The sequence below is a fragment of the Gekko japonicus genome, unplaced genomic scaffold (assembly GCF_001447785.1).
Source record: "Gekko japonicus isolate JY-2015 unplaced genomic scaffold, Gekko_japonicus_V1.1 scaffold314, whole genome shotgun sequence".
NCBI classification, from domain to species: Eukaryota; Metazoa; Chordata; class Lepidosauria; order Squamata; family Gekkonidae; genus Gekko; species Gekko japonicus.
In genome coordinates this window covers 1,174,063-1,186,530 of record NW_015170284.1, presented here as the reverse complement: position 1 = coordinate 1,186,530, position 12,468 = coordinate 1,174,063, and the positions used below count along the sequence as shown (strand labels likewise).

At 41.9% G+C, this 12,468-nt stretch overlaps 1 protein-coding gene across 2 annotated transcripts in view; it reads right to left on the bottom strand.

Annotated features, from left to right (window-relative positions):
- RASSF1 (Ras association (RalGDS/AF-6) domain family member 1) overlaps positions 1–12,468 on the bottom strand; it is a 38,544-nt gene that overhangs the window by 2,205 nt on the left and 23,871 nt on the right. For both annotated transcript variants that reach the window (XM_015417856.1, XM_015417857.1), the window contains 3 exons: positions 2,626–2,730; positions 1,998–2,295; positions 9–124 (listed from right to left, as the gene is read on the bottom strand). In XM_015417856.1, the coding sequence (XP_015273342.1) occupies positions 9–124; positions 1,998–2,295; positions 2,626–2,730 (519 nt within the window). The remainder of the gene's footprint in view (positions 1–8; positions 125–1,997; positions 2,296–2,625; positions 2,731–12,468) is intronic.

Sequence of the window (12,468 nt, the reverse complement as noted above, 5' to 3'; positions counted from 1 at the left end):
ATACTCACATTGACTTCTCCAGTCTCATTCTCTTTTAGAACAAAACTAAGTGCTTTTTCATTAGGGCCAGCCAGCAGTCGGAGACGCAGAGGTTGTTCCTCATCAGAAAGTTTGCGGAGATACACTGATACATAAGAACATCAGAAAGAATTAAATTAGCAACTCAGTTAACAGTCACTCAGTCAAGAAGATATTGGGGTTTTTTTTTGCTTTACACAGTTCTACAAGAATGCGTTTCTCATTTCTCTTGCTAGGATGTGCTACAAGGAACAGATCATAACCAAAGGATGTGAGGCAGGTTTAGCTACTTTTTCTTCCTGCCCATTCCTGTTAAAGGTCAATATTGAGCACAAATTTTTGCTGCATTTCCGGCAATATTGAGCATGATATTAATGTGCACCTGTAATTAATAGTGGGCTGGATCCAGTGATCAAAGGTGTTATTGAGCACAAATTTTTGCTGCATTTCCTGCGGCCACTAGTCCCTTCTGATTCTAAAAAAATTGGTTCCCAGCCTGGAGTCACATGACCCATGTGGACTAATAACTACTGGGAGGGGGCTGCTGCAGTGGGGGCAATTTGACCCTCCTCTTGTTAGTGGAGCCTGTGAAAGGAGGAGGAGGGGGTGATTTTGTTCTCTTCCTCATCTCAGTGCAGTCCCCCAACACTTGAGCCATGGAAAGGTGGGCTATATTTTAATTAATAAATAAAATAAATATGGTGATTAGCTCACGTGCGTCCTGCAACCCCATGAATCACCTTTTCCAGGGTTGTAAGGAACTTCTTTGGGGGAAGGGAACACAGCAAAGATTCATATCCCTTGCTCCAACATATCATTCAGCCCAAAGGGAATAAACTCTTGTACAGAGTTGCTCTTCTACATCTGCAAGAACTTTACAGATGAGACCAGGACCTTGGGCAAGCTGTAGCTCTGATAAGAGCTGTCCTTGAAAAAGAGCAGTTTCTGTCAGATCTCTCTCAGCCCCACCCACCTCACAGCATGTCTGTTGTGGGGAGGGGAAGGGAAAGGAGTTTGTAAGCCGCTCTGAGACACCTTTGGGTAGTAAAGGGCGGAGTATAAATCCAATCTCTCCTCCTCTCTTCTTCAAGACAAAATGAACAAGCTTGCTCTACACCATCTATGGATAGTTGTTTCCATTCTCTTCTTAACTGTAATTATCAGATTGTATCACTTGGTTGCTGCTACTATAGGAATAAGTTTGCCAAAGCTACTGACCCACATAAACTTTTTAAAAAGAGTCACAGGCCCACATAATTGCATCATCTGTGGCACACTGAAAACTAAAATGAAGAATAACCTGTTACTTACTGCTGACTACCAGAAAATGAATCTATATATCTAATTCCCAACATGGCCCCCTGCATGCGGATACTTATTTCCACAGATCAGGAGCACATGGAGGGAAAAGAGATTATCCTGCACATTTGGGGCACCCCCCAGCTGTGCAGAAAAATCTAAAAACTTTTTTAAAGGATACGGGGGATATTTAAATCCCTCCAAAAGTACAACAGCTTTTTCTGCTCATGCGCAGAGAAAGGACTTACCAACGACGAGGAGCTTTCTCTCCCCCTCCCTCTCTCTCCTTGGAAAGTTTTGAGCATGTGACTGCCCTTAGCAACGGCTTTCCTAGCGACGAGGCCTTCGCAGGCTTTTCCGCTTTTGGGAAGCCAGGAGCAAAGAGGGACGGAAAGCGGCGGGTGGCTTTATGGCTGAGCCGTACTGGCACTGGGGAAGGACGGAGGGGGGTCGGGGGGGGGGGGGGGGGAGAGATCGACTTGGTGAAGGGTTGTAAAGAAAAAGGAGGTATTGGCTTGGGGAGAGAAAGAAAGCGGGAGGGGGAGAGGGAAGGAAGCAAAGGTGGGGGAATGCCTCCTCTGTGCAAGTTTCTTGTGGGTCCACCCTTGTAAATTTATAAAGCCTGGAATAGCAGCAACCTATATTCTCTGAAAGATGGGGAGGGGGAAGAAGTGTAGTACCTTGGTCATCTTTTTCTGTTCTCTCAAAGAGGGCAAACTTGCGGGGGTTGTCAACGACCATGAATTTCTTGAGCAGGGCCTCTATGACCTCACTGGCACATGTACGAGAAATTATATGCAAGTGCTTGACTGTGTCCTTGGGTAGGTAGAATGAGGTGCGGCGCTTTACTGCTTGGCTGCGTGAGGAGCTCTTTCTTGTGTCTTGGATAGAGGGTGCCTTTTTATTAGCAGGCACTGAGACAGGACGAATCAGCTTTAACTGCACCTTGATGAAGCCGGTGTAGGAACCATCTTTGTTCTGTAGGAACAGAGATACAGTGAGCTATGTATGGAGGCAGGTTCATGGTAACCAAGGTTAGGCCACAGCCTCTTGAAAGGCAATGAATTAATAAACTCAAAGTGCAACATCCGTAAAACAGATTATTTAGGCTGGACTTTTACATCCAGTGAAATGACTGCAGAATAATACAAAGCTAGGGATGGCTACTGTACATTTGGAATGGTCACGATATAGTAGCTTCTGATTTAAGGATTCAGCAGTCAGGTTTGGGAAGGCAGATGCGAGCATCTGAATCTCAGTTTACCGGGTTGTCACTTGGCCCTGAGTTATGACTCTCCCTGGACTTACCAAACTCATGAAGAGGTTGCTGTTGATCTGGCCATTGTATTCCTTTATCTTCTGCTCAATCTCAGTTTGGGACAAAATAGGCTTCTCCCAGTCAATCTGCTCATCCTGTAGAAGAATTGGTAGTCTGTGATTAACATGAAGAATTGGTAGTCTGTGATTAACCTACACTTCATAGAAGGCTAAAATCTCACAAATTCTTCTATATCTGAATTACCTCTAATCTCTTCCTCCAATTCCTGAGACGCAGAAGAGGATATACCAGGTTTAGCAATCCTCATATCCTGCTTATGACCACTTGGATCCCTTTTACTAACACGATGGGGCTTCGTTTTCCATGCCAAGTACCCAGGGCTCCATAAATTCTCTTATCTGCTTGTCAATAATGAATTCTCTTGCACTTCCAATGAATGCCCAATGCAAGGGAGAAAGAACTCAACCTTCTTTTTTCCACCACCCACAAGTTTTCCAGTGACAAAGGCAATATGATTTTTCTCTTCTGAGCAGGGCTTTTGTAGGAGGAACCAGCAGTGCCTTGCTGTTTCTGCTGCCCTGCATGAGGGAGAGACACAATCACATCTTCCATAAAGCACAGAAAAGGAGTTGTTCCTTTTCCTCACACTGGGCTTCTACATCAGGAAAGCAGCAGCAAAGCACCATCATTTACAAAACCTAGCACAAGATCAAATACTCGTCTATCTCCCCAAAATTCCATGTGTATACCACATGACCTTGGGAAAGGAGAACACAGAGGTGAACCACAGATTTGCAGATCCTTTTATATATACACAATCTATGAAACTGCTACTGATAACTATACTGTAATCCAAGGACTAAAGCCCTCTATCCAGAGCTCTCCTTGCTGCCATCAATCAGAAGCTTGGACTTTATGACACCCCCACCACCACCGCTTGCTCTGTCAGCCGCAGCTCCCCTACTGGATCCAGATTACAATTATGCTTGCAAACTAAATGTGCACTCTTGACACACATGCAACTCAATTTCTCAGAAGATACCCTTTCAGAATCCAAAAGCTCTTCTTCAAACTTCCAAAAACAAACAAACACACACCTGTTTGAAAGATAATTAGCATATTCCCATCAGAAGTGTTTCCTTTTTAGGAAGTTCTCACACTAAATCTCATAACTACTTCCTTGATTTAAGAGAATTTAACAGCTGGAGGTGTTAACAGTGATAATTTCTATAAGGTTAACACCAAGATATTTTTATGCATGCCCTTAGATGGTATTCTTAGGAGATAAAACTGATCAACTGCAATGGTATGAGCTGGAAGAACAGCATAACCAACAAATGAAGTGAATTCACTGTACTAAACTGCAATTACTGGCCCACTTCCCAATTTTTTTCCTCAGCCGTGCTCAGCTGATAAAATCTCTGGGTTTAGACACCATATGTGTGGGTGTAGCAAGAGAAACTGAGATAATCATACTACACCCTTGTTTAGTGTTTCGCCAACCCAGGAACATGGCAGTGTCCTGGCCTCATCATTAATATACAGCATCAGACTGAGAATGAGAATCATTATCAGAAAGGCTGCAAGGTATACTTATGCTACACCTGCAAACTGCAGCACTTAACCACCACCTGGATTCCCTGAAGCTGCAGAACAGGGGTTAATATCATCCTCTGTGGACTCCAGCCTTCCCAGCTCATGTGTGTTCAGTTGTTGGTACACAGAGAAACAATGCTGGCAAGAACATGCTTTAGAGTATCAAGTATTTTTAGAGTATCAAGTTTTATCTAAGGACGCTTTAGGATCCTAGTTTGATAAGAAAACATTTTTAGAGTATCAAGTTTTATCTAAGGACTTCCATAGCTTTGCAAACACATTTTTTAAAACAAGAACAGGGGAAATGGTGCTTTACAGACATTACTAACTGGGAGACCACTGCTCTAAGTATGGAACTAACTCTTCTCCAGTGTATCTATTTTAAAATGTGCCACCTTTTAGCAGTAAAGTGTACATTTCAGGTGGCTACCAATATACAGAAAATGTGGTCACCTTTCTTGCGACGCAGTTACAGGTTTTAATGTTAGATGTTAGAGAGTTCTCTGTTCAGGGCCACAAGTTCCACCTTACAAAGCATGTAGAAATTACACTATAAGCTCTCTTGTCAGAACTTTTACAAGGGTTCCACCAGTGCTCCAGCAACAACCTGTGTTGGTATGCTGGTATGACTGTTTCATGAAGACCTTACTTTGTAATTCCACATGATTACATCTCAAACTAAGCTACGATGTTGATAACTCTAAGGATCATGAGGTAGTTCAAAGAGATATTCGGTCACCATGCACAGCACCAGTGTTTAAAAATAATTATTTTTATTGTTCTATACAGTTTTCTGGAGATGTGGCTAGGAAAGAGTCCTAATGAGCATGAACAATCTAATGATACATGAGCAATCTTAATCATGTGTGGTCCATTTTGTTAAAACAAGCAGAGAAAACATTTCACCTTAATGTTCTTAAATGACAAAGGTTTGCAGAAAACTAATCATGAACAAATCAACATCTTTCAAGCCATTAATGCAAGGATTTAACAACTGTGTTTACACCCTCAGCTGAGAGCCAAGAATGTGTAGCACAAATTGTCACCAGAACGGATACCCTGCAGCTCCTGTATGAACATGTAAAACACACTTAGAGAATTAGGAACAGTCTCCCACATGCATACCAACTGGTTTCTCTTCCACTGATTTTTCAGCAGAAGTTAGTTGCTTCCCTCTTGCATCAGCCTGCTTTCCTGTTGACATCACCCTTTGGTGGGGGAAGGGAGGTTGTGGGGAAATCCAGATGAGATCACCACAAACCAATAAGAAGTCTCCAGGGATTACTGGGAACCACTTCCTTTCCCACCGCATGAGTAAATAGAAGAAGCAGCTCACATTTCCCCACACAGTTGTTCAGAGAGTAACATGCAATAATGCTGTACCGTATATATATATTGAAGCTGCATATCATGCAAATTTAACAAAATAAAGATTTCTGTCATATATTTGAATTAATACAATCCAATGATTTAAGTACTGGGTTTGTATACAATAATCCTAGATTCAAATCCCTGGCGAGTTATGAACATTAATTAGGTAGCCTTGGGAAAACCGCTTCTCTTTCTTTATGCTGGATTGCTGAGAGACAAAAGTGCTCTGAGTTTCTGGGAGGTATGATGGATGTGGACCTAGCAAATCAACATTTATTTAGCAGAAGTCATGGGAGCCACACTGCTGTCATGTGTTAGAAAGGCACAGGCAGTCATTATGCCACAGCAGAGAATGTAGACAATTCCCCCAAAGTGGGAATAATTTTAGTTCCCAAGGGGTGCAGCTGACATTTCACCTGGATGTATCTCCCACCTCACCAAGTGCCAACTCTAGCAATACGGCACTATCATCTTTGAAAACGAAGCAGCAGAGAGGCAATATTCTACTTGTGCTGCTCATGTTTGCTTGGGACACATAATGAATACTCATGTAAGAAAACAAATACTTAAATGAAAGGTGATTTATTTACCTCATTTATACCCCACCTTTCTCCCCAATGGGAACCTAACATGGCTTACATTGTTTCTATCCTCACAACAATCCTGTCAAGTAGATTAGATTGACAGTATGTGACTGGCCCTATGAAACCCAGCAAGCTTTCACAGCAGTGTGAGGATTCAAACCTAAGTCTTCAAAATATTAATATAGCACTCTAACTGCTTAAAGCACATTGGTTCATATTGCCTTATGTAGTACATAAGTCTGGACCCAAACCAGTAGGTTGGATCCAAAGATGACTTTTCTTGCACATGAATCCTTCTTCCATGGGCAGACAAACACCTTTCCATTTCACAAATGCTTTATGATACACAGCCTGTGCCCACAGCTGCTCTGCTATTACTCCCATTTCATAGCTGGATAACAGTCATTTGTCCAAGGACACTGCATAATGCCACTACTAAACTACCTTCAACAGCAACAAGGACTGCTCCATAGACAGGGAAATATTTTCAGAAACCATATCAGTTAAAGGGAAGTACTACTACTTCACCCTATCAATATGCTCACATTTCATATCAGAGCCTAAGAGCCTAAGTAGCTTCTATTCTAGGTTTTGGGGAAAACAAGGAGGCAAAAGATTATACAGTTGTGATGTTTTAATCAATCTGCTACTCCAAAACCTTGACAGTTTTATTGCAGTCTGTTAACCAGCTCCATCACTATCTCAAATTAACCAACCCACAGCTGGAGGAAAAAGACATTCATGTTGTGCACAGAATCCCAAGGAATACAATTTGGCTTTTATGGGCCCAGTGTATGGGAGAAAGCTGGCATTTGCCCTTCTCTCCTTCCCCTTGGAACACACATCCTTGGGAGCTGTTGTGGACAACCATTCCCACTACTTGTTGCCCATCAGTTAACCAGATAAAAGTCTCTGTAGCAGGCAATTCTGCTGGAGAGTAATTTGCCTATTAATAGATCTGTCATGTGAGACTTGACAGACAGATTCTGACAAATCCAGTGAAACCTGGACTGTGGCTGGATTCTGGGAAGTTGAGTGTAACAGGGTGGGGAGGATTTCCCATGCACAAAGATCTGATCCAGGGAATAAAATGGGAAGTGGCTGTATCCTGTGGAAAAACAGCAAGAGGAAGACTGCAAGGGTGGGACAAGCATAAAGGGCAAGATGGCTCTGGCTAGCCTAGAAAGAACTCTCCTTCTAGCTAGGCGAATGAAGTTAAGGACACTAGCATCCTGTTTACAAGACATCAGAAATCTAGACTCAGTCCCATTATATAACAAACTCAGAGGACCCTAATCAAGATGGTAGCCGTCTTAGTCTGTCTGTAACAGTAGAAAAGCGCAAGAGTCCAGTAGCACCTTAAAGACTAACAAAATTTGTGGCAGGGCATGAGTTTTCATGAGTATCTGAAGAACTGAGCGCTGTCAGAGGACACTGTTGTCTGTCAAGATACCTATGGCCTCTGTTTCAACAACCATTAAGCACCTTACAGCAGCTTTAGAATACCATATTTTACATACAGAAACCAGAAAAATAAATGGGGCTCTTCATAGTCTAGTTCAATACCTGGGGAAGGGCCATGGCTCAGTGGCAGAGCATCTGCTTGACATGTAGAAGGTCCCTGGTTCAATCCCTGGTATCTCTAACAGGACCAGGCAGTTAGCGATGTGAAAGACCTCCATCTGAGATCCTGGAGAAGTGCTACCAATCCAGGTAGACACTACTGGCCTTGCAGTGGTCTGATGCAGTATAAGGCAGCTTCTTATGTAATACACGCTGACTTCAAAAACAGTTCAACTATTATGTCCTAATTTCAATAAGCTCTTCTCATATTTTCCTCATACAAGTATGAGAACAGCAACAGTTGATTAGTAAATCCCAAATTATATCCAACTCTGGCTGTATTTTCAGATCTGCAACTACCGTAATTCCCCCAACTAATCCTAAACCAACTATATGTTATATTCCTAGAAACCTATGAAATCAGATACCTTTTATAGTTCACTGGATTACCTGGACCAATTTCTTTAAAAAGTATGTAGAGATCTTGCACTCCTGAAGTTTTGTAGTAGTGACATTACTGACATTTGTGATTTCCCGGTTTGGAATATGAACAATGGTAATTTGTAGCATTTACTTCCAATCCTAGGCAAGCCAGTATGGATCTGAGAACTCTGTGGCCTGACCTGTAATCCAAACAAGAGAACTTCTCCTTCTTACCAAGTTTGTTGGTGGCAAGAAAGGAAGATGTGCCCTACCAACAGTACTACAGGCATTTTGGGAAGCTCCTTTTCCCCAGGGTACCTGGAATGCTGCTGCAGCAGACTTTATGTATGTGTGTGTCAGAGAAAAAGCTCCCTCCTTGCCACTACCACCAGTGTCAGGTGAGGTGGTCTGCAAACTTACATGGATGTCAGAAAATTCTGTTGAACTTCCAGTGATGGCATTAGGAGGGCTGTAGGATTTCTTAATGGGGCTTGAGAGGGAGATATTTTCTATTTGTTTCAATAGCTCAATTTCTTGAGCCCAATTCCATACTGAGTCGTAAACAGTTAACTCATCAGTACTCTTCAGTCAAATGAATGACTCAGGCGCTGTTTCAAGCATTTCAACAAGGTCCAGAGAGAAGAAATTATTAAACATAACCTGAGCAGCTGAGGTGAAAGCCAGATCAGAAACATACTATCAATTTTCAGAAGTTAAATATCAATTTTCAGAAGTTAAATAAAAGTTCGACCCAATTCAAGTTTTAATCATACTATCAATTTTCAGAAGTTAAATAAAAGTTTCAACTCAAATGGAACCAAGTCTACAATTGGTTCTACAACTTCCCTTTAAACTTTGGCCAAACTTACTATTTAAAAAGCTTTGGACCCCCCACATTAAAAAACTGAGCTCAAGCCCTAGTTAAAACAATTGTTATTCAGCAGGTTAACTGACAACAACATTCCCACCTCTACTGCTAATTCCTTCCCTCTCCCAAACCAGAGTCTTAGCAGAATGAGACATAGAAATAAATATATAAACTCTGCAAGATCAGCACTGATCACAAGTTTGGCTTTCTGTGCAAAACAGTTGTAGAACAAAAATATGATTTTAAATCAGTTTTCTAGGCTTCACAATCTGAAAGGCCAACAGAATTTTTCACATGCAGAAATCACAAGATATTAGGTCATCCAAGTGCCAGCACTACTACTAAATATGTGTCACTTACTCCAAACCCACCCACACACAAACCCTCACACATTCTGAACATTATCAATTAGGTACCCCACCCTCACCCCAGTTCACACTATTCACATTGGTAGTACAGTTGTTTCAAATATTATAGAAATAGTGTATCTCTCTTTGGCCATCACAGCTTTCCAACACAGTCATGTTCACTTATAAACTAACTACCGCCCACTCTCCAACAAGAAATGTCTCTCTTTACAGCCGTTAACATGCACTATTTCTGTATTAAAATCCTTAGTCATTTCTTTGCCTTGTTATTCCTTTTATGTTCCAATGTGAACCTTTAACCCTTCGCACTATAAGATCTCATTTTTCTTGCCGAGAAGCCAGCACTGGAACTGTGCCAAAAATAAAACTTCTGACCATATACAGGTATGCATGCCAGATGCAATAAGGCCAAGCCATGCATTTTCATGACACTGGAACAGCTGGGAGGTGGAAGACAAAGAACTAAACATTTTATGAAGACTGAGACAAAAAGCAAGCTACAGTCAATATGCCATTTGCTACTGCATAGCCTCTACCCACAAACACACACACCCTGTACCCCAGAAGTGTACAGACAAATGTGGTATATTGTCACTGACTGGGAATGTTTCAGTGTACTCCTCTACCAAATTACAGAGGGGTGGGGACCTGTTTACATAACTGAAAAGTCTAAGATTTCTGGATCTTAGCAAAAATGTAATTCTGTATTGGCCACGTGTTTCTGCTAAAAAACAGGGACAAAAGCATTCATGAAACCCTAGCCTTTCTGCCTTTTTTCTAGTAATGTATTTCTTGCCTCTTGTCAAGCCACGCATGTGGAGTTCATTGCAAGAATTCCAGATTTCAGACAAGTGACACATATCCTTTCTGGAACCAAATTTAACACATCAGTGGAATTTTGCAACACACTAAGGACAATTTAGCTGACCACTTTCAAGCCACTATGCTGAATGCATAACCAATACAATTTTACTAGGTTCACAAGTGCAGACTGTGCTTCCCAGGTGTGAATGCTCTTAGATCTGAAAATTAACAGATGTTTCTCTGATCCTCTGCCAACTTTCCCCCCTTCTCCATTCTCTTCCTCCCAATAGTCTCTGCCTTCTGATGCAGACAAACTGTATTACAACCCTGCTCCATCATGCTTAGTCACAGACAACTAACATCTCTCCCCATCAATCATCCAAAGAGCCTGCTGATTCTACATCCGCTTTCATCCACTAGTCACACACATGGGGTTCAGATGGGCCTCATGGGGGAAAGACCATTTAGGTGTTGGTCACACCCCCACCCGGAGGCATATAAATAAAAAACAAAGAGGTAGAATTAAATGGCATCTCATCTCCAGATCAAAGCATTATATTTGGGCTCTTGTACTCCCTCTAGGGAAGGCTCCAAACAGTTGTCATCCCACAGACAAGCCCAGACTGATGCTGAATGTATCTTGCACCTGGGTGCCCACACCCTATAAACCCTCAGGCTGGCTCAGCTGTTTCTACTTTCATAATAATCACCAGGCTACTTTCTATCTTGGCAAACAAGGAGCATCCTGCAACATGGAGGGGGGAGCACGAAGAAACTGCCCAAAACTGCCCATTCTGCCATATCCCTCCCAGCTGCCTAGAAGGTGATATGCCAGCTTTGAAGAAACTGCCCTAAACTGCCCATTCTGCACTATCCATCCCAGCTGCCTAGAAGGTGATATGCCAGCCTTTGCCTTCATACTGTGTAATGTTCCTAAAACCAATTGAATACTCACTCTTTTGTTTAGGCAGGCATATCGTATTATACAAGAGCTGACTAAGATTCCCCAAATGTACTGTGAACAATCCCTTGCCCTTATCTATACATAAAAACAGTTTTTAAACTTTCCTTCAAAACATTTTCAGTGCAGTACCATCATGGACAGGCTCAATAACATATGGACGAGCAGCTGCTACTACTTGGAATAAGAGGCAAGTTTTCCATTCCACACAGTGTATGTCTTTCAGGCATGCCTAAGCTCATACTGCTCCTTTCCTTAAGCACAGATTCCAAGCATTTGTCCAGCATAGGAAGATACTATATACTACTGTTCTTTTCAGGACAGAAAAGGAAACCATGGCTACTTCCGCATCAGGATGACTTTCTGTGGCTGCTGATGCGATTCTATGTGAAACCACCCTTGCAATAGAAATTCCAGACAGCCTGATGTGATCTGTTTTCTCTTAATTTGTAGTGAAGGCTTTCCTTTCACACCTGATTTCCACTGAAGCCCCTCACACATTGTGTTCTCACATGACACTCAAGATTTTCCATCTACCCTGTTTTAATTTTTTTAAACTTTGAGGAGCATGGGTAATGCAGCACTGCATAGAAATAGATGTCTTTAAAATTCCATCTATTTGCAGATGATCCCCCTCCCCAAAAGGCAGGCTGAGCTGTGGGTGATTCTATCTCTTTTAAAGAGTGTGAGTAATGCTGGATAGGAATAATGCAATACTTTCAGCAACCTTTTAAAAAATCCTCATATTTGCAGAGCCTCCAACAATCCCCTCACTGCTGTGTAGAAGACAGGCAATTCTGAAAATAGTAAGTGACCAGGTCCTGCAATTGTGCTGTTTCACCTTCAGACACAAGAAACTGCTTTTGCCAGTAATCTTTGCCCAGAAAATACTGATTTTTTTACAGATTTAAAATAAAGCAGGTGCCTTTGCCTTCATACTGTGTAATGTTCCTAAAACCAATTGAATACTCACTCTTTTGTTTAGGCAGGCATACCGTATTATACAAGAGCTGACTAAGATTCCCCAAATGTACTGTGAACAATCCCTTGCCCTTATCTATACATAAAAACAGTTTTTAAACTTTCCTTCAAAACATTTTCAGTGCAGTACCATCATGGACAGGCTCAATAACATATGGACGAGCAGCTGCTACTACTTGGAATAAGAGGCAAGTTTTCCATTCCACACAGTGTATGTCTTTCAGGCATGCCTAAGCTCATACTGCTCCTTTCCTTAAGCACAGATTCCAAGCATTTGTCCAGCATAGGAAGATACTATATACTACTGTTTTTTTTCAGGACAGAAAAGGAAACCATGGCTACTTCCGCATCAG